Consider the following 27,553-nt stretch of genomic DNA (forward strand, 5'->3'; position numbering starts at 1 on the left):
TCGTGTACAGTAGGTGGCGGTAGTGCAACCAAAAGACTGTTTGCGACCCGACCATTAAAAAAGAAGAAGAAGAAGAAGAAGCCCTGACAACACCGGTAAGCACACCTTCATCTAGGCTGCACTGTAACGTGTCCTGACTTGTATTGGTTCTCTCCTCTATCTACACTCTTCTTGTCATCTTTGTAAACCGATATCAGACTGGTAATTAACACAGCCATGACTTCTAGTTAAATTCAGTGTGGCTAAAATGAAAAGCTTTCTTAAAATATGCAAGCGCGCGAAAGTCAAAGTCAGCTTTATTGTCAAAAATTCTACATGTGTTATACATCCAGAAATATCGAAATATCGTTTCCCACAGTGTGACATGTGTACATAAAACAAAAAGGGCCTAGATAAACGTGGTATACATTAAACAAAACGGGCCTAGATAACCGGGGTATACAGTTTAAAATGTTAATATATTTAAAGTGTTCAAAGTGCAGTTTCAGTGCAAGTCAGTTGAAACGATCTTAAGTTGGCGTGACGTTGAAGTCGTGCGACCCTGCTGCTGTACTGGCTTGTAGTTCGTTTATAGCATAACGTTAGCATTTCGCTTTTGGCGACTAGATTTATGATTCAAAAATTATAAAAGTAGGGTTGACATGTGGAGATTATCCGGCTGAACAAAACGTGATCCCTCTCTTAAATGTGTGTCAACCACAGACCTTATTTCGAGCTATTTTCCAAAATCCTATGGAGAATTTGCATTGGTTTTTCGCGAAGGAACCGGAAGAAGTTTACTTCCGTGTTTTACGACGCGTCACTGCGGTTCTCTATTCCCGTGCATGATAAAAGGGACATACGCAATAAAACGTGTCATTTCCGGTTGAAGCAAAGCCGACGGTGTATGTGTGTATTTGTTCCTCTTTCACGTTAAACTATGTTCACGGTATTCCTGCCCTAAGATCATGGCATCGTTAACACTTATTTAAATCAGAGGACAGTTAAAGGACTGCCATGGTGGATATTATTTGCAGGTTGAGCCCTTACACTCCAGAACAGCAGGTGGAGATATTTGATGCTGTGCAGCTAGTTGTGATCTGACATGCTACAGAAGAAGAAAAACACAACAAACAACCAGGAAGTGTCCGTTTTTCAGATGTTCAGTCGTGCCAGTTATTCAATAAAAATCAGCTATATGAAAGTCCCGCCATTGGAAATTGTTTTTCGGACGTGGCTTGGTTTTAAGCTCAACAATGTGAGATAACATGTGGCACTTCACGTGAATTAAGAAGAGATGAGATTCAAAACTACCGACAAGGAAGAGAGGAACTAAGAACTGCCAGAAGTCCGAAGGTCGACTTAGTACCCCTTTATTACTTTTCTTCTACAAAACATGATGAGGTGTGGCGTAACAAAGCCAGCTCTTCCTTCTTCACTAATGTGGCGACTTTCATGGGTCTGCCTTTGTGAGCTTACTCAACGTTAGCTTCTTGAGTTTGTCTCGTAAGAGTTTGAAGTAGTGAGGAAAATGGACGAACCGATCATTATCAGCTCTGACAGTGATAAAGACGAAGACTCTGATGTGGAAATCATCGGCTGCTTCAGTAACGTTGTGAAGCGGGATGACCCGCTGCCCCTCTCGGCGGTGAGGGTGGACGTCGATACTGTCAAAGTCAACGTCCCAATGGTGAGCTAACATGCTAGCTGCTCGAGCGTTTCTGTAGAAACTGTTGCTAACTGACATTTAACGTCTTGGATATGTCGAAGGAGCTACAGCTACTTCATTTTGCGTAACTTTACCAGAGTCAAAAGCCATTATATTCTCCTTTGTAATTATGTAAGTATCCACATCATTAATTTGACTTATCGTTTCTGTTTACTTTTGCCTTTTCTAGCTTTACATTGATCTCTCAAATCCTAGATGGACTTTTCCAGAGCTGAAGTCGCGCAAAAGACTTGTAGAATTGCCCGAGACCAATGCAGTTAACCGGACAAAACAAGAATTGAACAATTTCTCACCGGATAACTCTAAAACGAAAATACCAAAGAAACACGATTTAAACCTACGGCAGAGGTCTTCAAGAGACCAAACCATTAAAACACTGCAGCAGGACTGTGGACATGGAAAGCCAAAGAAGAGATGTTCGGATTCTCAAACACAACTAGCCCATCATAGCAAAGCATTTGTCAAATTAAGACGATTGGCTGTTCTTGAAAGTCATGTTGCAGATCTGAAAACATTAAAGTGTTCTGTATTTTTAAACAAAGATTGTACAAAAATGACCCTGCACCGCGGTCAACAAGACATCAACATTGAAACCCCAGAATGCAATAGTAATTTATCTACCACTTTAAATGGTCCTCACATGGATTCCTCACTGGCTGAGTCTCCTAAGGTGGGTGAATCTCTTATCAGACAGGAGGAAAAGGAAAACAGCAAAGAGTTTACATGCACACAGTTAAATGCTGAAATATCTCAGCATCTAGAGGGCCAAGCTGACCCTCCCTGCTCAGATAAAGGGTGCTCTGTTGAGACCTCCAAGGAGCACAGCGCTCATGAAGGCGAAAGCGATTACTTAAGCTCATTCATAATGACCTCCTCTCCAACATCCCCTTCTTTATCTTCAGATAAAGCAGAACATGCACTACAACGAGAAGTAGTGTGCTCTAAACTAAAACAAATGGAATTAGACAAAGCTGAATCTACGCAAAGCTTTCTCGCTGATCCCTCGTTCCCCAACTCTCCTCCCATTGGACCAAACCCTTCTGAGAATGTTGTCTGTGACTCTCCATCCCACACAAGTCCCATATCGCATAACCTTATGAGTCACATCAACCCAGCAACAATCTCTGAGAATATACCAGCTGGAACTATATCTGAAGGGCAATCGGAGGATGTTAAGGCTGATGACGCCTCAAACCGCTCTGATGTCTTGCTCCATGGCATCCATGATGAACCTTTTATTTCAGTGGCAAATGAGGACATGGATGACACGTCCTGGGCCGGGACATACGGAGACTATTGCAGCCCAGGGCCTTTTATTTGGCAAGAGGGGAGTGACGGAGACGAAGTCAACAAAGAGAGCAGGTTTGATTTGGACTTTAGGGCAGCCAGTAGAGAGGACAGGAACTTTGTGTGCCCAATTGCACTCAGGAAAATAATGTCTGGACATGCTCAAGCCCTGGTAAGAGACCGTTTTCCAAATATTTAAACATTTGACACTTCATTATATGCTAGGCTAATTATATAAGATTGACTATTCTTCTTATTATGTTTTATTTTTAGCCTGATGAGGAAGATGAAGGTTTTGGAGCTCCTGAGGTGCTATCCCGCCAGAGCCTGGGTTTGGTTTACACTACCATTGAAGAAAAGCTCACAGAAGTGGCTTTGCAGCACTTATCTGACCTGCTGCAGCCTGGTTACTATCCCCCCAAGGATATTACCTCCCACCTGCTGCGCGGCGTTCTGCTCGACCACCAGTGTCCTCATCACCGCTGCGTGCAGGCATTTAACCTGCTGATGAAGACACAGAGGTGAGGGAACCAGGGGAATAAGAGTTAATAGTATTGTTTTATTTGTTGCCTTTCGTATTTAAATTCTTGATCTATCCTCTACGTCCTCTCTTTCATTTCCTCTTTCTGGTTCCATCTTTGACTTCAGAGATTAAAGCTGCTTTCTGATTGCAGACACCACATGGCTGATACAACTTCAGCTCCATGGGACTGGGAGTTGTTGACCTCAGTCATGGCCAATCAGGTACCAAACCAGATAGCAATATTTGTGATTAATCAGAAAAGCTGGTTGATACATCACATGATATTACACTTTTCCACTGGTGTTGTTTAACAAGACTATGTTAAATGAGATTTGGTTGTAGCGTGAGAAGTGGGTTTAAAACAACTTTTGTGTCAATGTCTTTTAAGAAGCACAAAAACAAATTGCCAAAGTACTGTTGCATTGTTGATGACATCATTAGGGAACAATATTTCGTTTTTCTGCTCACTGTTCCAGAAGTAAACAGACATATCGCAGCTTGTCTGTGTTTTCTGTCAACTGATATTGTCCCTTTCTGTGCTTCTAAATTCCTAAGGACTGTATACAGAGGCATCGGAGGGAGGTTGTGCGTATGCTCCTGGATTATGTTGTGCAGACTTTGGAAGATGACTTTGGGGCCAAACGCTCTCTCTCTGCCCTCCACCACTCCATTGCCAAGACAACGTTGTCATGTGATGAGCAGTTCCCACGCGTCAGGTGCGTACCGTTTTTTGTTGAAACTGTGAGGAAGCTGTAGCTTTATGATGCCCTTGAATTATCGTTTGTCTTGTAACAGTGATCTACTTTTCCTTTCCTGTGCTTAATGTCCACATGTGGCTTAACAGTGGCATCTGCTATTAAATACACTACTAAATAGCTACATGTTAGTGGTTGTTCGCCCTAAACCTCACTTCTTTTGTTGTAAACTAAACTTATAGCTGCCTTACAAGAGTTAACACCCAAGCAGTCCCTTGACAGATTTGATATTCTTTGTTATTTCAGGTTAAATTACCGATTGCTAAATCAGTATTACAATTTGAGAAGCCTGTTAATTTAAACAGACCTACCAAAACTCACTTTGTTACAATCCACATTTTGAAATATACAATGAAATATTACAAAACCAATTTGTCAGCGCAATAACATTATAGTTTATAAAGACATGCATTCTTGTTATTTCTAGGGAGATCATCAAGTGGCTATTTGCTGCCATTAGGGAATCAACGGAGCCTGGAGACAGTATAGAAGCAGCCGGAGAGAGGGTTGAACAAATCCGGTAATATACACATTTTGAAATATATTTTTTGATTACATTGTCTTACGCATGGATGTACCATTATGGCTGCTTCTATGTTTTTCAAGTTATCAAGTTTTGGTCCCTTTGTCCCGTTCAGAATGGTGTCGACCTTCCAGAGGATGTTGACCTTGGCTCTGGAGGTGGACCGCTCTCCAGCTCTAACCTCTGCCAAGCTGTCCCAGGAGCTCTTCCACATACTCATCAGCAATACACCTCTACGAGCACACAGGTGACAGATGGGATGTTTTGTATCACGATTAAGGGAAAGTTGAGAGGGAGAAAATATTGGCTTTCAACTACCTTTTCCTGTGCATTGGGTCACTGGAATTATTGTAGACTTATGAAGGTGTCAAATGTTATTTGTTATTTAATTGGTACATCCAGTAAACGATTTATAGTGTATTGATGTGGCTTTTAACAAAAAAAGATATAACAATTAGTAAAATATCCTTAAAAATAACAAATGAGTGGAATCAATGTCACTTTCTGATGATTAATACATGCAAATGGACTCAAACTGTTCATAAATGCTGTAAATGGATTAATTATGCTAAATGGATTCCCCCTGTTGAACATGGATTTTCTATGTTTGAGTTGATTTAAATTGAAAAGATGCTTAACAATAAATACAAGTGAGAATGAAACAGATATACATTTTGCAGTCTATATCATAACATGACACATGATTTTCTTTCTTGTAATAATAATCATTTCTATACAGTTTAAACATTTTAATTGCATTGTTTAAATGTGAACATATTTCAGACTTCCATGGATAGTCTTTCAATTAATCCATTAAGTAATTAATGGTCAAATAGAGTACAAATTGAAATGATTCTAATGGCACTATGCGTCTCTTTTACCTACTTTTCCAAGCCATCTCTGATTTATCTGTTTCTGACGACCAGGATGTTGTTGCTGGAGAGCCTGCAGAGCAAGCTGCTGAGATGTAAGCTGTTGGAACAACTGTTGGACTATTCGTGCCCACTGAAAATCACTCTGCCCATGTCACTCAGTCTTCTGCTTCACTTTTTGAAGCACTGCACTCTGGCACCAGACCCTTCGGTGAATATCACTCTTGCATCTTGTTTTCATCTAAGCTTAACCTCCACCCGTTGCTTTTCACAGATGTGAGGGTATTAACATATCTCCTTAACAATAAAAGATTGCTGAATTTAAATGTAAACACAGTGAAAACATCTTAGGTACATGTCATATCCCCAGTAGGGATTTAGAATGCATATTTTGGGGAATCTGAAAAGTAAGAGTTTGATACAACATCGTAACTGGCTGTCCATGACTGTTCTCCAGGATGGTACTGAAAGGTGGCAGAGGTGGGAAGAGTTGGTACATCTTCTCTGGATGTTGCTGCTCAGCTACAACAAAGCAATGAAAGGTGAGAAGTTTATAAATTCCAGTACATCTCATAACAACGTTTGCTGCTATAATCATGACATTTCTCCCTGTAAAGTCTGTGAAATGAAGGAGAACATATATTTTTGTAGTGACAATGCTAGTTGTCTGAAGTTAGCTTTCCAGTGTTCTACTGCAAGGAAGCAGACAGTGCTTGGATCCTGTGGGAAACCTCAGACTGCAGTGAAAATGCTAAATGTGTAGCAGTACCACATTTGTGTGTTTTTTAATCTATAATAACTACTTTGGATTCTTTGTATTGAATACACTTTTCTTTGGGTCATGTTATGCCAAATTTGACAAAATAGGTTCTTGGTGAACTTTGTACATATTTCCTGTGCTTGGTCCTTGATTTTTCTTCCCCACTGTATACACATTTTTGTATTTTCATTATATTTAAAGTATAGTTGTGAAAGTGTTTTAACCACTGATGTCAGCGTAAATGACTTGTGCAGAAGAATGCTTCTGAGACATGGGTTATAATAAAAATCTGATAAACAATGTTTCAATCTGATGCCCCTTAATACAGTGTACCATAATTCTGACTATTAAAACCTTCCAACAATTTAGTAGTAAAAATGTAAATAACTTCACTTGACACTTCCAAGCAAACTTTGATTTTCTACTAACAATTGTATCTTTTATACCCAGGCTATCTGAGCAACTCTATCTCTGAACAAAGAGGCAGGGTTGGCAACTGGGTCTACAAACCAGATGATATGGTATCGAAGCCCGCCATTTGTGATGCCATGCAGGCCTTCCGTTCCAGATCGCAGGCTGACCTCAACCAAACCTTACCTCTCCATGTTGAAGAGTCCCTCACTTATCTACAGGATCACCTGCTAGATGTCTGTCAGTGTTGAATTAAAAACTGTTTGTTGGACGAACTATAAAGCACTAGGTCTACAAACCAGATGATATGGTATCAAAGCCCGCGATTTGTGATGCCATGGAGGCATTCCGTTTCAGATCGCAGGCTGACCTCGGCCAAACCTTATCTCTCCATGTTGAAGAGTTGCTCACTTTTCTACAGGATGACCCGCTAGATGTCTTTCAGTGTTGAACAAACTATTTTCAGTTTGTTGTATGAACAATAAAGCATTAGACTAAGTTATTATTTATTTATTTTTTACATTTATTGGTTTGAATTCAATTGTTCAGTTTTTGGAATCCGAATAAAAGCTGAGCCTTGTCTGGTCTAATGAAATTCAACTATATTGACTACTGTCATCTCTTAATAAATTAACATAATTTTCGAGCCAGTAAAGACCTATATCTGCTTCTCATCAACCACAATCTTCACTTTATCTTGTCATACAAATGCAGTACACATTATTGATTCCACTGCGTGTACTTTAACTCTGCTAAGTATTCAAAATGTGTAAACACGCTATGATAAATTAAACTGCTACTATTTCCATCCATTTTATGATCGATCACTCATCACCAAAGATTGTATTTACTCTGGTTCAACAGCTGGTTGGGCCGTCTACGCGCCGACCAATAGGATCACGCGCTGTTATCGGCAGAGAGAAAAAAAATCCTTCAGTCGCCATGATACAGCAGCGGAAACGGGTGCGAAGTAGCTAGAAAACAAAAGAGAACACGCAGTGGTCCTCGCTATTTGGTATGCTCTTGCAGGTAAAAAGGCAATTCTTCCTGTTGGACCTAAACTGTTTTCACTAATTTCACCCAAATGTTATGTAGATGTTCGAAGCGTGTTTGTGGTTTTCCGAAGTAAAGACTAGTTTAAATGGGAAGTCGGTCAGCTTCGAATAATTGGGATCTGTTAGCTTATAGCTAACAAGCTAACTCAAGCTAAGCTAAATAGCTCACAATTGCTTGCAAACCCAGCGTTGTGTAGCGTTGTGAGCTTGTTAGCTCACAGTTTATCTCAATCTCAATAGTGATTCTTGCTACTGGAGGCTAGCTAGCGGCAGCTAACTAATGCGCTGTTTCGTGGCCTAGTTACAATGCGCAAGTCAGTGCTTTGCTATTATGTAAACAATATTTGTGCAGTATATTTTTATGTAATTTAGCTTCTTTTTAGCTTAACCATTCGGACAAAGCATTACAATCAGTGAACTAATTGGCAAATGTACCCAATTCCGCGTGTCCGTTTGCAATCTTTGGTAATTAGCAAGCGAGCTAGCTTCTAGCTATTTTAACGTTAGCGTCTGTTATGTATAGTTTGATAGCCAACGTTACCTATTTAGGTTAAGCTAGGCTAATCAGTTAGCGACCACCGAGAGGAAACATCTACCAATCTTAATTTGTCTTAACGTCTTTACTGTTTTGGAATATGGCTTTTAAGTTTAGCTCTTTAACGAAGGAATTCTTTGTCGTTTATTGTTAACACAGTTAAGTAGTTTGCTATCTTGCTACGTTGCTGGTTTAATGTTTATTATGTAACGTTAACGTAAGGAATGAAATCACAGCCTCATAAGAAGCAATTTAGTGTTGGTTGTCAGTTTGATTATGGTACTCCAGGCGGTTAAATTACTGTTTTTGTTCAACCATATCTCGAACAAACGTGTTGTTTGTGTTTGATTATGGCAACATTTAAAAAGTGCCAACATGTGTGCATGAGGTATTTTGGTCAAAAGCTCAAGCAAACACGGTTAACTGAACTAAACCACCGTTAACCTTATTAATAGCTTTAGTCTGAGGACACAATTACTTAATTGATTTACAAAGAGGCCACCATTGGATAATTTTGACTATTTCCATGCACATTTTTTAAAAGCACAAATATGTATCTAGTGTTATAGGAATGCCCAAGGAAAAATATGACCCGCCGGATCCCAGGCGGATGTACACAATCATGTCCACTGAGGAAGCAACAAACGGGAAGAAGTCATACTGGGCTGAGCTGGAAATCAGCGGTGAGTATTATCGTAGAACTCCTAGCTTAGTTGATAATGGTCTTTAATTCATACCAGTCAGACATATCTCTTTATTTTTGCATATAGATTACGCACAGTAGGCAGTTTTCCTACATTCAAAAAGTCCTATTACTGGATTGTCACTTTTTAAATATGAAGTGGGTAAATCAATGTAGCTCGGCACATAGGTCATTTGAAGAGCTGCAACTAAGATGACTTTTTATCCTTTACTCTCTTGATTAAGCAGTTTGCCCATAACAAGTCAGAAAAATATATAGAATATATATATATAATAAATAATATCCAGAGTTTCACTGGGCCAAAGGTGAAATCTTCATATTTCTTGCCAAAGCTCATCATTATACAGCATTTTAAAAATAACCAAGGCCAGTGAATTGTGGGCATATTCCATCAAAAAAGGAATTTAATGATTCATCCATTATCAGTGTTATTTATTGGTAATTCGTGAGTTTGAACTATTTATTTGAATTGGGAAATGTATGTAGCCCTATAATTATGCTTGAGCATCATCTAATAATTGTGAAATCAATCAACCCTGTTCATTGCAAGGAGAGGGGTCATACAGTAGTTTGATACTTGGCTTTAATCCTCCTGTGTGTGTGCATTTTTCCCCCTGTCTCACAGGCCGAGTAAGGAGTCTCAGCACATCCCTGTGGACTCTCACCCACCTCACTGCCCTGCACATCAGTGACAACTCATTGTCACGCATCCCGCCAGACATTGCCAAACTACAAAACCTGGTGTACCTGGATCTCTCGTCCAATAAGATCAGGAGCCTGCCGGCCGAGCTCGGCAACATGGTGTCTCTCAGGTTAGTTATTCACAGCTAAACGTGTGCCCCCTAATTTAGGCACAATAGAAAGGAAGACTAGTTATTTCCATTATGGCAAAGTGAAGAGAGAAAAAAAAGTATTTATTGTAGATCCATTGAATATCTGCCCATATTGTTCCATATACATTTCAAATTAACAATGAATCTGAAGTTAAACAGGCAAATGTTTTTGGTCAACTGTATTTGAACAGGAATAAAGTTGGTTGTTTCTCAGGAGGTTTGATTTCTAATGATCAAATTCCCCTATGTCCTCCACAGGGAACTGCTTTTAAATAACAACCAGTTGCGGGTTCTGCCATTTGAATTGGGGAAACTGTTTCAGTTACAAACACTGGGGTTGAAAGGTGAGTGGCTCACCGAGGTTATTTTGTAGCCATTCTACCCTTGAAATGTCTTTGTTGTGTTGGCGACGATTCAGACTGATTTGCTTTCCCTTCACCAGGAAACCCACTTGCACAAGAAATTATGAGCCTCTACCAGGAACCCGATGGCACGCGGAGACTGCTCAACTACCTGTTAGACAATCTGGCAGGGGCTATCAAGCGCAGTAAGTACCCCTCTGTCTGAAAGTAGTTAAAAATGGGGTCATTGTGAACCCGACAGCTTAATGTGCCGCTTAACTTCTTTGCATTCATTTTTCATCTGGTCACAAATATTAAATATTTGTTGTTCTTTGCTCAGTACCAACAGAGCAGCCCCCAGCCCGGTCATGGATCTCAATCCAGGAACCCGACAGGACACGGGACTCAGGTAAAGACCAAACACATGAAACTAGGGATGTCACAAAAACCAAGACTTTGGTACCAAGTCGATGTCATTCCGTTTCACAGCAACTCAAATGGATATTAGAAGCGTGTTTGTGAAAGAGATTCATTTGATTTTAATGGTGGTATTGAACTAGTATTGTGAATCCTGCTATTTCACTGGTATTCTTTTTTCTGTTTCTGCCCTCAGCACTGTTCTCTGTGATGTGCTACAATGTGCTGTGTGATAAGTACGCCACACGACAGCTATATGGCTACTGCCCCTCTTGGGCTCTTAACTGGGAATACCGAAAAAAATCCATCATGCAGGAGATAATGGGCTGCAATGCAGACATCATCAGTTTGCAGGTAAGAGATGGACATCAAAGCATTTTCACGGGAATTAACTTAAGCAAACTTAAGGCAAATGTAACAAACACCATCAGAGACAACTTCATACAGCTCAAAAAAGACTGTCAAGTTTTCATTGACCTGGAATCGGTCTGAATGTTTTGCTATTTATGAGGCAATGTTTGCCACGTTCTGATGTTTGAAAATGTAAGATTAGAGTGTCCTGTCATTTTGTAAAGTCTGTTGTTTTTGTTTTCATTTAATGTGTTTTTGTATTGAGTTTTTCTAGTATATTATTTTACAAACATCTATATCAAATAGAGCAGGGTTAATATAGAGCACAAATATACTTTATTGTATTTATCAATTCAAAATGGTTACATCATTTCCCATGCTTGCTGGTATTATAGCTGTCGCTCCTTCCTTCAGCTGTATATCTTTTAACAGTATCTTACTTATCCAAGTCTTGTATTAAAACGTTAAATGTAGGAATACAGTTGGGTTGTTTTCGGAAGGGGGTATTTGTTATACTATCATGACTGCCAGTCTTTCTTGTTGTCAATCCTGACGAGTTTCTCTCTGATTAAAGGAAGTTGAGACGGAGCAGTACTACAACTACTTCCTGCCTGAGCTGAAGGAGCAGGGGTACGAAGGGTTCTTCAGTCCAAAGTCACGAGCCAGGACCATGTCAGAGTCGGACCGTAAACATGTGGATGGTTGTGCCGTTTTCTTCAAGACAGAAAAGTATGTATCAGTTGTTTGACTTCAGGAATTATCTCACTGGTCTGTAGTTCCAAGATTATATTTTATGACCTCATGTTTTAGATAGTTATGAGGACAAAATGAGGATGACACTGAATTTTGTGGCTGCGTTATTAATAAAGGGTTATTGTGGTGTATTTATAGTCGATCACTAAGCTTGTGAGATTTTCCCATCATTGAACAGATGCAATACTTTTTACAGGGTAAATACGTATTGCATTGTAAGCCTTTCATTCCAGGTGTAATCCGTAATGCTGCGAAACTGAAACATGTGCTGTTCCTTTTATTGCTGTGATGATATCAGCTTGGCTGAGTTTCCATTACTGACCTACCTAACCAGTTAGATTATTCTACAAAGAGATGGTCTGTTTGTTGTAGCCCTGAGACAATTAATTATGCTCACCTTGATAAAGAGTTTTAGAAACTTTCAAAACACAAACTGTCTGCATTTATGCAAAAGTCAGATCATTTTGGACTGTACACTGAGGTTGACATTGACGGCTATTTTTCTATACCATAGTACATATTTTGTCTACATTTTGAGAATCCACAATCTTAAATCATTGCACATATTTAATGTATAATATGGATAAGCGCTGCTAGGTAGGTGCTGATGAAGAATTCTGACATCTGCTGGTCCACCTTCAGTGAGCCTGAGTGGGAGTTGTCGCTAACTTTGGAGATAACCCCTCCCCCTGAATCAGCTGTTGGCAAACAAGATAGGACAGGGAAGTTGTCTTGGTATGCCAAACATACCACCACGTGATGTGATTGGGAAGGCAGCCAACATCTCTGGTTCTGTTGCTTCTGCTTTTTTTTCATTTTTAACTGTCAGCATGAGTCTGATAATGTTATAAGAATGCTATGCTAAATCGTCCAATGTTAAGACGATCGGGATGTACATGTATTCACATCAAACTGTTCAGTACAGCATGTTGGTGTCCTTTGGTAAGGCTCTGTGACACAAGAACTGTTTATGTTTACTACTAGCCCATGTGGAACCGAAAGTCTGGTGTTAGCTGTATCATGCTAGGGAAAGAGCTCGATGGACAACCATTTGTGTGACCTGTAAGGTACCACTTTTGAAGTTTAGTTGGATTTGTTTGTGGAAACACTACAGACATTTAAACAACTCAAACCCCACATCGCTCAAACCCCGCCAAAGTGATAAGTAACGCAATAGCGTTTATCACTGTATTCGGTCACATTTGAGCATAAATGGAATGATCCAATATATACAGTATTATTGCATATGGACAGTGTTATGACGACTGCTGCGACTTGCTCAGCCTATTGTGTCTGACCTGTTACGAGCACCAAGGAAATATCAACTGGTCAGAGTTATATCACGGAGCGTACTTTTGCATTTAAGATATCTCGTTTTATTGACTATATCCCAGTAATTAAGGGCCTCAAATGATAGTCATTATTAGGGCCATTGATTAACATTTGAAGGGTATGCAGGGGTAGACATTAAGGGTAAAATGCCACTGGCCCCACCATTGTAACCACTGGCCCGGAGGATTCGTCCAAAAAAAATCGACTAATAATGAAGAAAATGAACACATTTGTTGCAATAGTAATTTATGCACTAACTACATTACTACTTGTACTACAACATTTGTATAATCAGTTCTTCCTCATTTCCCTCAATTGTTCATATTTGGTTTATTAAAATAATGATACTGTGGTCATTGTTAAAAAATGTCTGCTATTATTATGAGTGTTATTATTTGTATAATACGCTTTCTGCCTTCCTGTCATTATCAGGAGTTAGACATGTAATGGCTATGTAGTAGGTTAGATTAGAACCTTCATTATCCTAAACTGCTGGGACATTTCCCTAAAGCCAATACCTTTATATTTTTTCTACTCTTCACTTACTTGTCAGCATAGGTCGGCATTGATGTACAGAGCCGACAGAAGACCTTGTTTATATTGGCATCATATTGAGAGGTGCAGTGACGCGTCCTAAAACCAGGAAGCTGGTTCGCTGCTGGTTTCCTCGACAAAAAGCAATGGGATTTCTCCACAGGGTTTTGGAAAATAGCTGGAAATAAGGTCTGTGGAAAACAAACCTGTTTGATAAATGCACGTTTTGTTCAGCCGGATAATATCCACATGTTTACCCTACTTTTATCATTTTTGAATCATAAATCTAATTTCGGAAATTAATTTAAGATTATAAAAAGGGTTTTAGGACGCGTCACTGCACCACTAGAAGCTCCATCGATCAAGCTGGCTGAAACTTTCTCTCCCTCTTCTTCTCATGCTCCCTGTCACTCTCCTTTAACTCCTCCGTTCACTTTCTTTTCGAGCCCTGGTATGTTGAAATGTATACAAATGCATCAACAGTAACCACAATATGAACATACTAACCTGTGAATAATGTGGACCGTTGCCTTCCAAACATGATGAATGAAAATGAAATGTTGTTATTGAATTATGACACAACGTTTTTATAAATGTGTGTTTATTATATATCCTAGAGATTGATGTTGTTGTGGTCATGGCAACAAAGACATTTGGATTTAAACAATTGTATCATAACATATCAAATGTTAACTTATAACAAATAAACATCCCGTTGGAAGTGATGCGTGCTTCAATTAATCAAGTTGCATTATCAGCTGGCTTAGAAGCACAGTTCAATGTTCATGGCATTGCATCACCTTTATTCAAATTGTAGAGTTTTGAGAAGTGGATAGGAATAAAAGTGCTTGAGGTGATGGTGAAGTAAACAACTAAATGGGATGGCTATGTGACTTTTATTATAAGCCTGTGTTAATCGCATGAACATGTTTATGACTTTGATGAGAAGTTTGGTCCAAGCAGCAGCTGGCAGGACTGATTCTGTATTTGGTCACCATTTGAGTTGAGGGGAAACCAGATGATTCTGCCACTTGGCTCATATGTTTTGATATGCCATGCAGATGTTAATCTCCAGGATCTCATCCCTGCCTAAACACGTCCTCTCTCCTCGCTGTGGTCCAGGTTCAGTGCCGTGCAGAAGCATACAGTGGAGTTCAACCAGCTGGCCATGGCTAACTCCGAGGGCTCCGAGGCGATGCTGAACCGGGTGATGACCAAGGACAACATCGGGGTCGCTGTGCTGCTGGAGGTCCGCAAAGAGATGATGGAGGCCTCTTGTGAGTTGCACTCTATTCTGTCTCGAGACTTCTTATTTGATAATGATATAAATAAAATCATCTAGCCCTGCTTATCTTGAATTGACATTTGTCTGAAACTCATTGAGCAGTTGGAGTGACAACACAAAGGATAGTAGGTAGTGGTCCACATGGGCATGGTGCATAAATAACCTTCTTTTGGTAATTACGAATTCCTCTTTCTATCTATTTCCCCTCCTCTCAGCTGGAAAGTCACTCCATGGCATGGAGAAGCAGCTGCTCCTGATAGCCAATGCCCACATGCACTGGGATCCAGAGTACTCTGACGTGAAGCTGGTCCAGACCATGATGTTCCTGTCGGAGGTGAAGAACATCGTGGACAAAGCCACGCGCAGCCTCAAGTTGTCCTCTGTCTCTGGTGAGACCAATGCCATTCCTCTGGTGCTGTGCGCTGACCTCAACTCCCTGCCGGACTCTGGTAAGTTAGCATGGCTAACTGGTGTAAACGCTCATCGTAGCCCTCCGCCATACCTTCACTGGTGTTTTTATATTCTATGTATAGTTTTATTCCAAGATTGTTTGCTGATTGACTACGCTATTGTCAGGAAACTATTTTCTTTGGGTTATTGTTTTAGTTTTTTGTTACACTCGCCTAAAGCAACGTTCTCACTTGCCCAAATGTACATTTTAAGTTGTTTTATGATAGTAAAATACATGTATTTGGATTTTGAACCGACAAAACCAGCAATTGAAAGTGACCACATGCTCTTGAGAAGTGTTCTCTGCAGGTGAATCGACCATATTTAATAGTTTATGCAATTTCTTAGCACAGGTTTAACCCTCTCCTAAAATAAGATGCGTCAAGATCCTCTTGCATGTAAGGCTCTGTTAATTGTATTGTTGCCCTGATGAAGTATTCCTGCTTTCCTGCTTCAATGTAGCTATATCATTCAAAACAGGACTTTATTGATATCACACAGCTTTGTTTTGGTGTTTTTCTTTCCAAATCTCCCAGAAAGGAGTGATCTGAAATGTTTTCCTTTACATGGCAATATCTGATTCAATTGAATTACTGCTTAAATGTTACAGCTGATGATGCTAAAAAATGACATTTAGCGTGACATGTCGTGCCGTAGGAATTGATTTGGGACCTTGAAGTGCTACTTGACTTTTCTTGATTCTAATAAAAACGTCTCTCTCGTCGGTTCAGGCGTGGTGGAGTACCTGAGCAGTGGGGGGGTGGACTGCACCCACAAGGACTTCAAGGAGCTCCGCTACAGCGACAGCCTGACCAAATTCAACTGCAACGGCAAGAACAGCTCGTCCAACGGCAGGATCACCCACGGCTTCAAGCTGAAGAGCGCTTACGAGAACGGCCTGATGCCTTACACCAACTACACCTTCGACTTCAAGGTGACTGCGCGGACCACTCGGATATTAGCTTTGTGTATACGCTACTTGTTTATTAGCACCATATCAAGGTTGTATCCATCTGACGTGACTCCCCTCTTCTCTCCCCAGGGTGTCATCGACTATATTTTCTACTCCAAGCCTCACCTGAACGTGCTGGGTATCTTGGGCCCTCTGGACACCCACTGGCTCGTAGAGAACAATGTCAGCGGCTGCCCACACCCCCACATCCCCTCCGACCACTTCTCCCTCTTCAGCCAGCTGGAGCTGCTCCTGCCCAACCTGCCCCCCCAGGTCAACGGGCTCCACATGCCTGCCCGCAGGTAGTGAGTCCCTGCCACACCACCCGGGGGGGGGGCTGCAACCACAGCCCCTCACTTTCAAACCCTCCTCCCTCCCACTACCAGCCCTTCCCTCCACCATACCGGAGGAGGAAGACAAATACACAACCTGTAAAATATTCGTACAGTGAGGTCTGGCCGACAGGGATTTCGTATAATGTTATAGATATTCTATATTTTTCTTTTTTCTTTTCTTGGTTTTCTTTCTTTTGTTTTTCTTTTAACTGCTCGATTCAGTCCTGTTTGTGCATCATCATTTGTGTTTTGGACTCCCTTCCCTCCTAATAATCCACCCACCTACTTTGCATCTGTCTTTCAAACTAGAGGGGATGGTAGCTCGTTCAGATTTGTCACATGGGGAAGGGTTTGCTTTTAGAGTATGGGGAAGCTGAGCAGTGGCTGATGGGATGACATTCACCTAAGAAGCTCCATAGCAGACGGTCTGCTTATCTGTCTGTCCTGTATAAATCTGAAACCAGCAAAGACAGCAGACTTGTGACTCTCAGACCTCCTTCCTTGGCTGGTGCTTGTTCTCTCGTGCTCTGGGCCGCCAGCGGACTTTCTCAGTCTTTCTCCGGGGCACACATTCCTTGAGTCAGATGCTGTTGGGTTAGAGCAGCTTTTAGCTGGTAGTTAAGCATCCCAGGCAGCTCGCATGAGGTAAGATTTCCTGCTGTCATTCTGTGGTGCTGAAGCCTTTTGTGCGGTGACGGCCTCCCATGGTGCTACAAGATAGTCGACACCTCTCATCCTAGCTCCGGTGCATTAGCTACCAAACCCAGCGCTTCCTCGAGACGCCAGAGAACTACATTTGTCCAGCTTCACATGTGCTGTCCGTAGGATTTGTGAGGGATATGTTGAGAAACTGAGAGCAGCTACCATCCTGTTTGCAGACCGTTTCACCCACGCTGCTGTAGTTGTAAGGCTAGTCTCGTGCTTATGAGCTCATGTGGACCGCGTACCCCCATTTTGGACAAGGGGTAAGGGATTTAGGCTGATGGGCAAAGCGATGAGGGGCTTTCACAAATATTTTCTTTGTCTCGATTACTTTTAGGGCAGAGAAAGCGAGTAATGGCTGATACACAGGAGTTAAACCAGCATTCCTCTCACTGTCTGGAGTTGCCATCCAACTCCACGCATGCAAGCTTAAACACACTCTCACACACTTAATTGCATAAACACACACAGGTAATTTGCAGGCAGATCTGTAGCACTGTCTCCGAGGCCAGTAGTGACTTTCCCCAGCCATATATTCCATACACGAAAGCAGTGGTTTTTCACAAGTGTTTGTACAGAATAGTTATCTAGACTCAGTCTTTACATGATTGTATATGAACCACAAAAGACCTGTTTTCTGGTGTTTTTTGTACCAAGAGTAAATTATGATCAGATTTGGAAAAAAAAGATTGTATTGTAAACTATGGCTAAATTTTTATCCAGTTAATGTTAAGATGAATTGATATTACCAGCTTGTACAAAAGACGTAGGAAGAGGTTGTTCAAGGCGTTCACTGTCACTTCTTTGCACTCCCTAGAGATTAACTGTAATTCATTTATCAGTGCTGTTTTACTTCCCCCTCCCCCCCCCACCTCTGATGTTGATTTGATTTGCTGGCATATTGCTGCGATTGTAAATAGACACTGAGTAAACTCTGCCTGTTGCTTCTTGCCCATTAACAAAGCCATCGATCCACACTGCTGCCATCCGTTCAGACAAAAGGACACGCACGGATAGGTCACAGCCCACCAGTGACTCCACATCTGCTCCTCCCACGCACTCGCGCCAGTGACGTGTGACCAATACGACCGATACTAATCCCACATGTACAAGAAAACATCGTGCCTCACTGTAGCAGTTGTCGTTGTCTTGCACTATTTACATTTGACGAACGCCTGAACAACCTTTTCTCCTTTTATTTTTAAATACTGTTGAGACATTTGTGAAGATTTTATGTCCTTTTATTGGTTTTTGTTAATGTTGATTTCCTTTTTTTTTTATGAGCTGTGACAATGTTATGATGATGTGTATATCCTTCCTATTCATTGAGCTCTCTAGTAATCAGGTATGCTTTCTCCGCCGACCCCCCCCCCCCCCACTTAAGGAACATTTAGGAGGATGTCTAATCTTTATCAATTCCTGGGATTGTCTAGCTCCCTATTTGTACCTTCACACAGCTCCATGCCCAGACCCCCCCCCCCCTCCCAAAAAAAGTGTTGCCCTTAACCCCTTCCCTGGCCATGAATTTTTAAACCTCCTTAAGCCTGTCTATCACTCTATACGCCCAACCTCAGACCTCCCCCTCCCACTATATTAATCAAGCTGTGTCTTTTAACCCCCTTTGCTCAACCACTTTGTAAAGTTCTCTTACCCTCGTCACTGCAGCTATAGTGCCATCTGTGGACCTCCCTACCTCTGTGTTGAAAAAGGTGGAAGGCCCATTTTGCCCTGCTTTTTGAAGGAACAAGGGATGAGGGGCAGCTCAGCTTTCTCTCTCTGAAAGCCAGGCAAAGAAGTTGCTTTGAATCCAATTTGTTACATCCCGACCAACATGTAGTCTGCCCGTGGCGAGGCGGTGAATTCAACAGACTTGTTTTTACACAAATGCACCGTATGATGAGCATTCAGATGCAGCTCCCCTCACTTCTTGGCCCGTCATATGAATTGACTTAAATGTATAGACATTTTTAAAGCAAGAGGGAAGTAAATAGGAAGAATAAGCTTAGTCCTCAGATCAAGGGTTGTCCCATTTGTTTCCCCCTACAAGTTTGTCTTTTAACCTTTTGTTTTCCAGTGGAAACCAATGTGTCCAGTTTGATTTTTTTTTTTTCTGAATGGCATTAGTATTGTAGTAGATTTAAAAGGCTAGCTTTTTTTTGTAAAGTGTGAATAAAAGATGTAACTCATGTTTCCTTTCTAAAAAGATATTGAATTGTGTTGTGTAAATCATGAATTCTATGATGTTTGCTACATTGTTTTTACTTTTACTCGGTATATTTTTCCCCCATATACTCTTAATCCCATCACAAACCAAATCCTCTGTAGAAATCACGAGACGTTGATGGCTTGTGTGGAGTTGAATGTTCCGGATGGTGCCTCGTAGAATGAAGGGCTGAGAGCGTATGGAGGGATCAGTATCAGTGGAATTAGTAAAAACTTTCAGAACAGGGATATACATTTGTACTTTTCAGCTTTATTTAGGATGTTGTGTGGCACTAGCTGGAGAGTGTGAGCCTGTAGGGCAGCAGAGCTGTCTCTCAGCAGTTCAGTACTAGAGAAAACTGTTCTGGTAAAACGTGTTTTTAGGACTAAGCTGGTCGCTAGACGGCTCCTGTGATCCTTTTGGGTTTTACTAGACCATTTCACTCTTCTTGTGCATCACAGTGGTTAATCACGTTACACTAGCTAGCAAGTAGATGCTTTTGATAGTCACTGATCTGACTCGTCCTTTTGGTTGCCGACCCGACCCTCCCCATTGCCCCCTTGTTTACCACACCTTATGGCTTTTGATGGCAAATCACAGAGCTGAGTTACCCTGTAAGCTTTTGCGAGTGGTCACATCGTTGACTTTGTACTTTCCAATGTTGCATTGTGTTTTGTAGTTGTTTAGGCTTAGAGTAATTTCCCAAGCTGCATCTCTTTCTAACGGTGCACACCAAAGCTGCTTGTAGTCTCTGTGTAGAGCAAGTTTCACCAAACAGTCACACATTTTTTTTTTTTTTCATAGACTTCATGAAAAGTAGGGCTGTAAGCAAACCAAGATACTTTTTTTCCTTGATCACATGAACATGTTGCGTCCATATCCATACTCTTGTTGGGGTTTGGTTTCTCAGTCAGCTCATTTTAAATGCATCCTTTTCCAAAATAAACTAGGCAATAATAACAGAAACATTCAGACACATTTAGAATGGGTTTTTAAATATTTTATCTAGAAAATGTAGCTATCATCTGTGGTTGTTTGTTTTGACTTTGCACTCCATCTTTAAACACCTTTTCCTTTCCCCTTTATTCACCATCTTGTATATTTGCTCATCTTCTCTCTGCCGATCTAGTAGTAGTTGTTCAATGATCAGGATTGTCTAACTGTAGTCAGCGAAGTACATATATTGATCTGTGTTTATGCACTGGACCAACTATTGTTTACCATTCTTCAAATACCAGCAAAAAAAAAGAAGAAGTATATTGACATAACACTTGCACAATGTTGTAGAATGTCCATTAATCCCGATGAGAAATCAAGGCAGCTGTTTTCAAATCAACACATACTGTTTTAAAAAGAAACTGAATGGTAAACAATGCTTTTCGTTGTACCCCTTAGCCGTCCTCTCTATTCTCTTTGGACTAGTTTGGTTATTTTTTATTATTTCTGTTTGACTACAGGTTCTGCTTGTTTCCTTTACACCTTCCTATGTATTTTCCTACTTCTGGTTGAAAATAAATTCTATATTATCTGTTTCAAGCTGTGTCACCTCTTATTCTTTGCAATGAATATTGAGAAATAAATAATTTTTCAGTTGTCCTTGTATTACCGCCTTTTGCTTTCTTGTTTCTTTTTCTAAAGAACGTTTCCTGTCCTTTTCAGACTTGATTTAACACTCGACACAACATGAAGCTGTATTTTCGTTTTCTATGTCGGGCACTATACATTTAAAAAATATCCTCAGAAAGAAAACAGACTACTTAATACTCACAATGCTTTCTTTCGCTGTATCACATTCAACACAATTCATGTTGCGTGTTGGTTGATGTTGAAGATGAAAGTGTTAGAGGCTGGATTTGGGGCCGAACAGCTTGTGTGTTTTCATTCCACCCATATTAAGCATCTTAACTAAACAATGTGGACATGTTCAGTTGAATTTAAAACCTGCAAGCTCATATCATTGTCACATTATTCCAGACTAGTGGGTTACAGAGACCATCTTGGTTGAAGCCTCTGTGTCAAGAAAGTCCCCCCCCCCAAAGTGTCCTTTAGTAAGACACTGAACCATTATTGGCACCGCGGGGGCTGTTTTGTAGTCAAGTCTGACCTTTTGATTGTCCTGCAGGAGGACAAATGAAAAGAGAATTTCCCATTGGGGATCAATAAAGTTTAACATTAACATTTAATACCTAAAATAGCCTGGGGATAATAGTCTGTGTATTATCATTAGTAGACACACGATGGAGCCAAAGGACCAGGCGTTGAGAGCTGATCCGTCCCGTGTTCTCTACCGGAGGAGGTAACATGGTGCCAGGACAGAACGACCCACTGGTGGCTCATAACGTCAGCTGGAGTGATTTTAGAGCGAGCAGGAGCAGTGTGAAACAAGAAGTTGAGTAGAGATGTTATGTTGGGGCACAGCGGGGGCACAGTAATCACTCCCAAGATGTTTTATCAAATGCCAATAGGAAAAACATTGGGTTAAACTTGTCCTAAATAATTTAAATACATTTATTTTTAATGGAATACCAAAAAGAGATGATTACAGGGGAGGATGTATCTTCGGTATGGTATTTACAACATCTGTAGACACTGAGCTCCTCCTCACTATTGTCGTCATGATTAATCCATAAATCTTGGATGAAATGATAATTGATTTAACCATTAAATAAACAAACTGAAGTCATTTATCACTCAGAAATGCCAAACAATCCTTTGAATTGGAGATTGTTTATCGTAATAAACCTTTTTTTAGGGCATTGTTAACATTTTTGCACAGTTTATAATCAAAACAATTTAAAGATAAATCAAAAACGGAAAAATCAACACTCCTGATGTCTTCGTATTCTTAATATAGAGCCCTGCTGCATCTATAACAAGAAGGTTTCTTAGGAAAAAGCGCGCACATTCTCATTTTCTCACAGTGTATTTTATGCTTTAGCTGCTGTAGCCACTTTATTAACACTTAATCGATCTATAAATATCAACTCAGAAAAACATCAATAAGAAAAGCTTTACACCCTGTGTAAGGCTTTGGTTAAAATGGAAAATAGTGATGCACTTTTATTCATATTTTATGTCGCTTTCTGGAAAGTCCTACAAATTCTTCACAAATAAACTTAGTAAGGATTGATAAAAAAAATTGAGGACTTTTCCTGTAATGACACAATAAAAACAACTTTGTCAATCTTAGCCTTAAGACAACAGGAGTGTTAATCAATGATGACAATGCTCATTCTTGGACTCTTCTTCATGCTCGGCCTGCCATGAAACAACAGGCCTTTAATCAATGTGGTTTTTCCCGGAGGTGTATTGCTTGTGTTCGTGTTTCGTTTTCTGCCAATCGTGGCCTGGCACATTTTTCAGAACATAGTGGACTTCCACACTAAAGTGCTGCAGCTGTGTGCATGACATTATTACCATTAACAGACCTTCAGGCCTGTCACCGTCATAACAGGATGAAGTGGTTGTAAAATAAACCTTTCGCACAACTGGAAGAGAATATTCAAAAGATCAAACATGCACAACAGCAAAACATAAAGCAACTATTTCATTTTTTGCAGAACGAAATTATCATCGATAGATCTACAATCAGGTTTTAGCACACACACAGACCTTTAACGCAGCATAAGCAAAGAGCCACAAGGCTTACTGTTATTAACCTGAAATGAACTGTGAGGGGAAATATTATCATCACATGACTGCTCATATGGGAACCAGAGGCTTTAAACATGCTGCCTTTATTCAGCCGAGGTAATCTGTTCAAAATCAGGGTAAGGAAGTTGGAAGACAATGTCAAAGGTTTTCCAAGAAACACATTTTCCCTCTTTACGGTCATGAACTAGTTCTTGTTTAGAATGGAATGTTCTTGAATAACTGTCAAGATGTGCGTTGTATGACATAAGAGGGAGGATAGGGTTCGTTGTTTGTATGGAAAGAAAAAAAGGGGGGAGTGAAAAGAGATTTCCCTTAACTTCACCTCAATGTTTGCCGACTATCTGTCTTGTGTTGACGTGGCAGCGTGATCTAAAATCCTGCATAGTCCTTTGCAGATGTAGACTCTATCGCTCCACTCTTGTTCTTGTTTGTTTTCTTCCTTCTCCATATCCTCCTTTATTCCTCCTCCCCCACTCTATCCAACCTTTTTTTTTATCCTTTTCCTCTGAAATTCCCATTAGTGAGTCTAAGTTTGTTTGTGTGTGTGTGTGTGTGTGTGTGTACCACTACTAGGCCAGTTGCCTGTGTGATACTCAGCCAACTTCTCCTAACATGCCCTCAGAGTACTTTCTCTGGGTTCCATGGTTATGGATTCAAGTTGTTAAGCTCCAGCAATGAGCACATGAAATATAGCTGCATGTGTCTGAGAGTCCAGACTCACAGCCATCAAAGCAGAGAATATCCTGAGAATGTTCGGTGGAAATCACCTCAGCTAGTGAACCTAAACGGTGAAACCATTTGGTGCAAATTTGACCAAATGATGATTGCTTGGAAACAGCTTTTATTGTGGAGGGGAATGACACCTGGGCATTTGCTGGTCTGTAAAACAGCACATGCTTATGTGTGTGTGTGTGTGTGTGTGTGTGTGTGTGTGTGTGTGTGTGTGTGTGTGTGTGTGTGTGTGTGTGTGTGTGTGTGTGTGTGTGTGCGTGCGTGCGTGCGTGCGTGTGTGTGTGTGTGTGTGTGTGTGTGTGTGTGCGCGCGTGCGTGCGTGCGTGCGTGTGTGTGTGTGTGTGTGTGTGTGTGTTTTATTGCTCTTGTTAAACCAAGGGGAGTGGTTTTGCGGAAGGTGCAGACCTAAGAGTTATTGGCCAGCGGCAGGTTTGGACAGACAGGTGCGCACTGTAAAACATTTGAAGTAACTATGACTACTTCTGCCTTAAACATGTGGTTCTTAACCAAAATAAAAACATACAAAACTCATATAATTAGTAAAAAGTATTTTAATATTATTGCAATGTAAGAAAAAATAAAAATAAGCTCACTGCCCTGGAAAAAGCAAAGGATCAAACTTAAGATATTATATCCTATTACTAACACTAACAAGTTAAATTCAAGTTATATAATGTTACTTGGGTCTCGCACAACATGGCAACCTCCGCATCTAAAAAGCAAAGCCAAAACAATTAACTTGAATTCTCTCTAATATCCAGTCGCAGGCGACTCCTCAGGTTGCAAGAAATGAGTCCAGTTGTATAGACTTATATGAGAAAATTACACTACTTCTTCCTTTATTTATTGCCTCTGTATACATTTTGTTGATACGTTTTGGTTTCAATTATGTTGTTTAAGTCCTTTCAAAACAGCATATTGTTCACTTTGTAAGCTTTGATCCCATTTGTAGACAGAAAAGCCGTGTACATTTTGGGGCGTGGCTAGGATTAAATAGTTAAAAAAGCTATTTATTTTAAGAATGAAATTCACACATGCTCAGCCTGTTTTCTCTATTAACATGTTGGGAAGATGATAAAAGAGGTTAACAGACGTGCAGACCTAATTGAGATGGAGGATGCACCGACCATCCAGCGAATACCTGCTTGAATATGCGCACGTGAAAAATCCCTTCCCCAGCAGCAGCCCTGCCACCACCAACATATATTATCCACAAAGAGCAGAGGAAAACAAGGCCGTGTGCCTGTGAAGTCATGCCAGGAATTTACAACACGTATTTTGTAGGGGGAAAAAAGGTTGAAAAATACATGCCCTGATTTTCCTACAAACAATTCAATGTGCCGTGTTTCCTGAGTTTATTTTTGGTAGCAATCCGAGAGGTCAAACCTGCAATGATCTGCTTGCTTGCAGTTAAAGCAGATTGTGAAATGTGGTAAAGTAATTATTCATAGTAAATTCCTTTATAAGTGCTAAAAGTGACTTTGCACTACTTAAACAGCAAACCATGTGAGACAAGGCTCAGTGGGTCTAATATCCAAATGACCAGAGACAGTGCTGTGCGGCATGGCCTCTGTGGGATCAGACTACCTGTTGTTGAGAATGAAAGGAGGCCCACATCTTCTCCTTGGGTACCCAGAAATCAGAGGTGAGAATTGTTTCTCATTGTCTCTCTATTTGTCAATAGGACTTGCAGCGCGGAGCTTTGGCGACTGAACACAGTGCGCTGGAGCAGGGTCGCAACCCCTCCGTCTCTCTCCAGTGAGCTGCTTCCAAATGACAGTCTCTCTCCCCCCCTCTCTCTGTGTCTCTAGTGTTGGCTGTGCTAATTGTTCTCAGGGCTGGGGTCTGTCACTTGAGGCCCGTATTCTCGCATCTGTGGGTCACAGGCTCCAGCAACCACTGGAGTAGAGTGTGACAGCTCCTGTTATTGTGTGTGTGTGTGTGTGTGTGTGTGTGTGTGTGTGTGTGTGTGTGTGTGTGTGTGTGTGTGTGTGTGTGTGTGTTTGTTTTTTCCCAAAGCCTAATGAGTGTGAGAGGGACGGTGATGCCTCGCTTCAGGCAGTCATGATGGTGTGCTACAGGAATGAAAATAAAATGCTAATCAGCAAAACAGTTAAGATTTTAAGCAGCGTGTAGTTGTCAGAGACAGCATCATTATGTCTGCCCAGGTGTGCGTTCACCTGAATGGCAGTGACCCCTGCCAACCATTGATGCATTGTGCTGTCTTTTTACAAAGAAAAGCTTTGACATTTTGGAAAATATGCTTAGGCGCTTTCATGCTGACAGTTAGTTGAAAAGATTGATACCACTCTCACATGTAGAGCAAATATTTCGCTTAGTTAAGCATAAAGAGTGAAAACAGGGAGCAACAGCTAGCGGGGCGCTGCCTTTGTTAAGATATAGAATCCTCCACAAAGGCTGTATCCACAAGCACACCATGCAAAAAGAGAGCTGCACAACCTGTACATTCAATAAAATCCCAGGGAAAATGAATAAATAGTGAGAATATAACCAACAAAAGGAGTAGAATTAGCAGCTGTTGCAGAGAAGAAGCTGCCAGTCTGCAGCCACAGGAGGGCAAACAGTTTATAAATAGTAGGCCCGAAACAATGCAATATGACAGATAATTACAATATTGTGGGTTTTAGTTAATTTAACTGTAACTCCACATAATAAAAAACAAAACAAAAGAAGATAAATGGGTTGCATCTAACTTAATTAAGCATTGATTTAATGCTACACCTGACCAGGAAGCAAAGTGGTGCAAACCAAACACACCCACCACAGGTGCATTCTGGGTATTAACAGCATGATAATTGCTAAAATGCTAATTGCTGGATCCATGTGGCTTTTGTTAACCTGGGTGTGTGAGGTCTTTCTGTCTGTAATAATATTTCCTGTACAGTTTAACGTGAGAGAAAACGTTGAGCAGCTCGGTGGGTCAGAGAGACTGAGTGGTTTGGGATTATGTTTTTAAAGTATTCTTGGAAACGTTGCGGGACATCAATGACGTTCAGACAGGTGAGTTCCACAAGTTGTACTACACTTTCTGTAACACTGCACAGCTGTCTTCTAACTTTAACGTTTTGCTGCTGTAGACTATTTCATTGTTTAAACATCTCTGTTTGGGGATCTTTTCCTGCTGTTGATTCTATAAGAACTGCTAATTCATTTCTGCAGCCCCCGTGGTGACCAAAACTAATATTTATGTGTGTGTCGGCAAGGGTGTAACTTTGGTTTGAGAAGTGGGGGGAACACAAAATGGGGGGTCCTCCGCAATGAAACATTGTTCTCGATTTAATTCCATTTCCTGCCTTTCTACAAATATATATTAGGGACTATGGTGTTAACTAATCCAATACAAATGTGTAGTGTGTATAATGAGTGTGCAAACTTATCTATCCATGAACCTGTTTTATTTGTGATGACCTCACATCCTATAGGGGGGTCCGGGGCATGCACCCCCGGTAAGATTTGTTTCTTTAAATTGAAGTTAAAGGCATCAATCTGGTGCACAAATTAAGAGATTTATGGATACAGCTCTCAA

The 27,553-nt window shown here is 40.7% G+C and overlaps 2 protein-coding genes across 2 annotated transcripts; both read left to right on the forward strand.

Annotated features, from left to right (window-relative positions):
• Window positions 1-842: 842 nt before the first annotated feature.
• On the forward strand, window positions 843-7,442 carry simc1 (SUMO interacting motifs containing 1). The gene is made up of 10 exons (XM_010772777.1): window positions 843-1,669; window positions 1,878-3,167; window positions 3,269-3,516; window positions 3,670-3,739; window positions 4,074-4,234; window positions 4,701-4,793; window positions 4,912-5,043; window positions 5,723-5,879; window positions 6,126-6,210; window positions 6,879-7,442. The coding sequence occupies exons 1-10, from the start codon at window positions 1,511-1,513 to the stop codon at window positions 7,088-7,090; spliced, it is 2,607 nt and encodes an 868-aa protein (XP_010771079.1). The 5' UTR covers window positions 843-1,510; the 3' UTR covers window positions 7,091-7,442.
• Window positions 7,443-7,774: 332 nt separating this feature from the next.
• LOC104946876 (CCR4-NOT transcription complex subunit 6) lies at window positions 7,775-21,156 on the forward strand. Its single transcript, XM_010772778.1, has 12 exons — window positions 7,775-7,868; window positions 8,991-9,112; window positions 9,758-9,944; window positions 10,224-10,309; window positions 10,408-10,512; window positions 10,647-10,715; window positions 10,920-11,077; window positions 11,649-11,803; window positions 14,816-14,970; window positions 15,194-15,427; window positions 16,160-16,362; window positions 16,471-21,156. Exons 2-12 carry the CDS (start codon window positions 9,001-9,003, stop codon window positions 16,684-16,686), a joined length of 1,680 nt encoding a protein of 559 aa, XP_010771080.1. The 5' UTR covers window positions 7,775-7,868; window positions 8,991-9,000; the 3' UTR covers window positions 16,687-21,156.
• Window positions 21,157-27,553: the final 6,397 nt, after the last annotated feature.

Source organism: Notothenia coriiceps, unplaced genomic scaffold (assembly GCF_000735185.1).
Source record: "Notothenia coriiceps isolate Sejong01 unplaced genomic scaffold, NC01 NC01_scaffold00011611, whole genome shotgun sequence".
In the NCBI taxonomy this organism is placed as follows: Eukaryota; Metazoa; Chordata; class Actinopteri; order Perciformes; family Nototheniidae; genus Notothenia; species Notothenia coriiceps.

What these genes read in the sequence shown, in the direction of transcription:
- LOC104946876 (XM_010772778.1), top strand. Translation starts at nt 9,001, where the DNA reads ATGCCCAAGGAAAAATATGACCCGCCGGATCCCAGGCGGATGTACACA. An exon ending in ACAAACACTGGGGTTGAAAG is followed by an intron (nt 10,310 to 10,407) that starts GTGAGTGGCTCA and finishes TCCCTTCACCAG; the next exon opens with GAAACCCACTTGCACAAGAA. An exon ending in AGAGATGATGGAGGCCTCTT is followed by an intron (nt 14,971 to 15,193) that starts GTGAGTTGCACT and finishes CCCTCCTCTCAG; the next exon opens with CTGGAAAGTCACTCCATGGC.
- simc1 (XM_010772777.1), top strand. Translation starts at nt 1,511, where the DNA reads ATGGACGAACCGATCATTATCAGCTCTGACAGTGATAAAGACGAAGAC. An exon ending in CTGGACATGCTCAAGCCCTG is followed by an intron (nt 3,168 to 3,268) that starts GTAAGAGACCGT and finishes TTTTATTTTTAG; the next exon opens with CCTGATGAGGAAGATGAAGG. An exon ending in CTACAACAAAGCAATGAAAG is followed by an intron (nt 6,211 to 6,878) that starts GTGAGAAGTTTA and finishes TTTTATACCCAG; the next exon opens with GCTATCTGAGCAACTCTATC.